General features: G+C 42.3%; 1 protein-coding gene across 1 annotated transcript in view; it reads right to left on the minus strand.

The window, feature by feature from the left end:
• The window catches only part of LOC106817299 (deubiquitinating protein VCIP135-like), a 29,700-nt gene that overhangs the window by 12,133 nt on the left and 15,639 nt on the right, over positions 1-1,928 (minus strand). Inside the window, exons 9-10 of the mRNA XM_014821962.1 lie at positions 1,140-1,322; positions 535-645 (exon numbers count right to left, since the gene is read on the minus strand). Of these exons, the coding sequence (XP_014677448.1) occupies positions 535-645; positions 1,140-1,322 (294 nt within the window). The remainder of the gene's footprint in view (positions 1-534; positions 646-1,139; positions 1,323-1,928) is intronic.

Consider the following 1,928-nt stretch of genomic DNA (forward strand, 5'->3'; position numbering starts at 1 on the left):
TATTCAACCTGATTTGCCTACTCAATCATTATGACCACGTATTTGTATTTGATATGTAATCGATGCCACTACAGTCTGTTATTATTATGTATTGTTTATAACTCATAACGTACTTGTATTTGATCTGTAATCGATGCCACTACAGTCTGTTATTATTATGTATTGTTTATAACTCATAATGTATTTGTATTTGATCTGTAATCGATGCCACTACAGTCTGTTATTATTATGTATTGTTTTTAACACATAACATATTTGTATTTGATCTGTAATCGATGCCACTACGTTTTGTTATTATTATGTATTGTTTATAACTCATAACGTATTTGTATTTGATCTGTAATCGATGCCACTACAGTCTGTTATTATTACGTATTGTTTATAACAAATAATGTATTTGTATTTGATCTGTAATCGATGCCACTACAGTCTGTTATTATTACGTTATTGTTTATAGCTCATAATGTATTTGTATTTGATCTGTAATCACTACATTCCATGACGCGCTACCCAGACGCCGCTGCAGTCGCTAACCTGTCTGCTATCCATCGTGGACACACGAATCTTCTTAACGGTCCTAGGCTTGCTTGCCTGCCCCACGTTACTCTTGCCTACCTCCTCTTTCTTTGGCACTTGGGTTGGCAACTGTAAACAAGATCAAGCAGCTTACAACACCTTCTGAGATGCATACGCACGCACGCGCACGCACGCACGCATACGCACGCACGCGCACGCACGCACGCAAACGCACGCACGCGCATGCATGCACGCATACGCACGCACGTACGCACATGCACATGCACATGCATATAATACAGCAGCAATATGACTATATTAATCATTACATCATTTTAAATACAGACCATATAGTCTGTATAGTACTATATAATGTTTGCCAAAGTTTTTTGTTCGATTCTTCATATTTTCATTTGAAATTTTCTTTGATCAAAATTTGTTAGCCTGTGATCTAGATTTGATTTTATCCGATCTTTTCCTTACATTTTTATTTTAATTTATTTTCGTTTCAATTTTAATTCAATTTTTTACCTTTATCATAGATTTCATTTCATTTAATCGCGCACTTCTCACTCTACTTCCGCAATCGCCCCATACATTAAACGGGAGGCTCGTGGCGCTACCTGGTGGGCAGTATGCGCAGGAGCCGCGGCGGCGGGATCCGTGCGTTTCTTCGTGCTCGCCGTCGGCGTCGCAGCATGGCCGCCGCCGCTCGCTCGACTCTGCGTCTCGACGGCTCTCCGCTCAATGCGCGCCCTGATCGTGCGCTCTGTCTCGCTCACTCCTAGCTCCTCCTTGTGAAACGTCTGAAACGCAGCGCAAGCACGGTATTAGCCAGGAATGAGTGTTGTGGGAGTTCAGAAAAAATATTTGGGAGTGCAATTTTTGTGTGTGTCTCAGCCAAGACCGCCGTAGGTGATCACGGGGGGGCCTCCCACAGAAAATGTTAACTTTTTTCAAATTTTTAAATTAAAATGATTTTTTTTGACCGTGAAGTTTCAAAACTGACCGTGCAAATCATGTCTGCATGGCTCGCTGGCTAATACGTTGATGCTGCATGTGGTGATGTGGGGAACAGATTTTGTCTCGCATCCAGAAAACTCCTCTTCTCTGTCTGTCTATCTTGCTCTCTCGCTGTTCTCGCTCTCACGCTGTCTCCGTTTCTCTCTCTATCTCGCTCTCTCTCTCTATCTCATGCTCTCTCTCTCTATCTCCCCCACCCTCTCTCTATTAATCTAGATCTATCGCTATCTCTCTCTCTCTCCCTCTATCTCTCGCTATCTCTCCCCCCCTCTCTCTCTATTAATCTAGATCTATCGCTATCTCTCTATCTCTCCCTCTATCTCTCGCTATCTCTCCCCCCCTCTCTCTCTATTAATCTAGATCTATCTCTCCCTCTCTCTCTCTCTATA

The sequence above is a fragment of the Priapulus caudatus genome, unplaced genomic scaffold, assembly GCF_000485595.1.
Source record: "Priapulus caudatus unplaced genomic scaffold, Priapulus_caudatus-5.0.1 Scaffold1670, whole genome shotgun sequence".
Classification (NCBI taxonomy): Eukaryota; Metazoa; Priapulida; class Priapulimorpha; order Priapulimorphida; family Priapulidae; genus Priapulus; species Priapulus caudatus.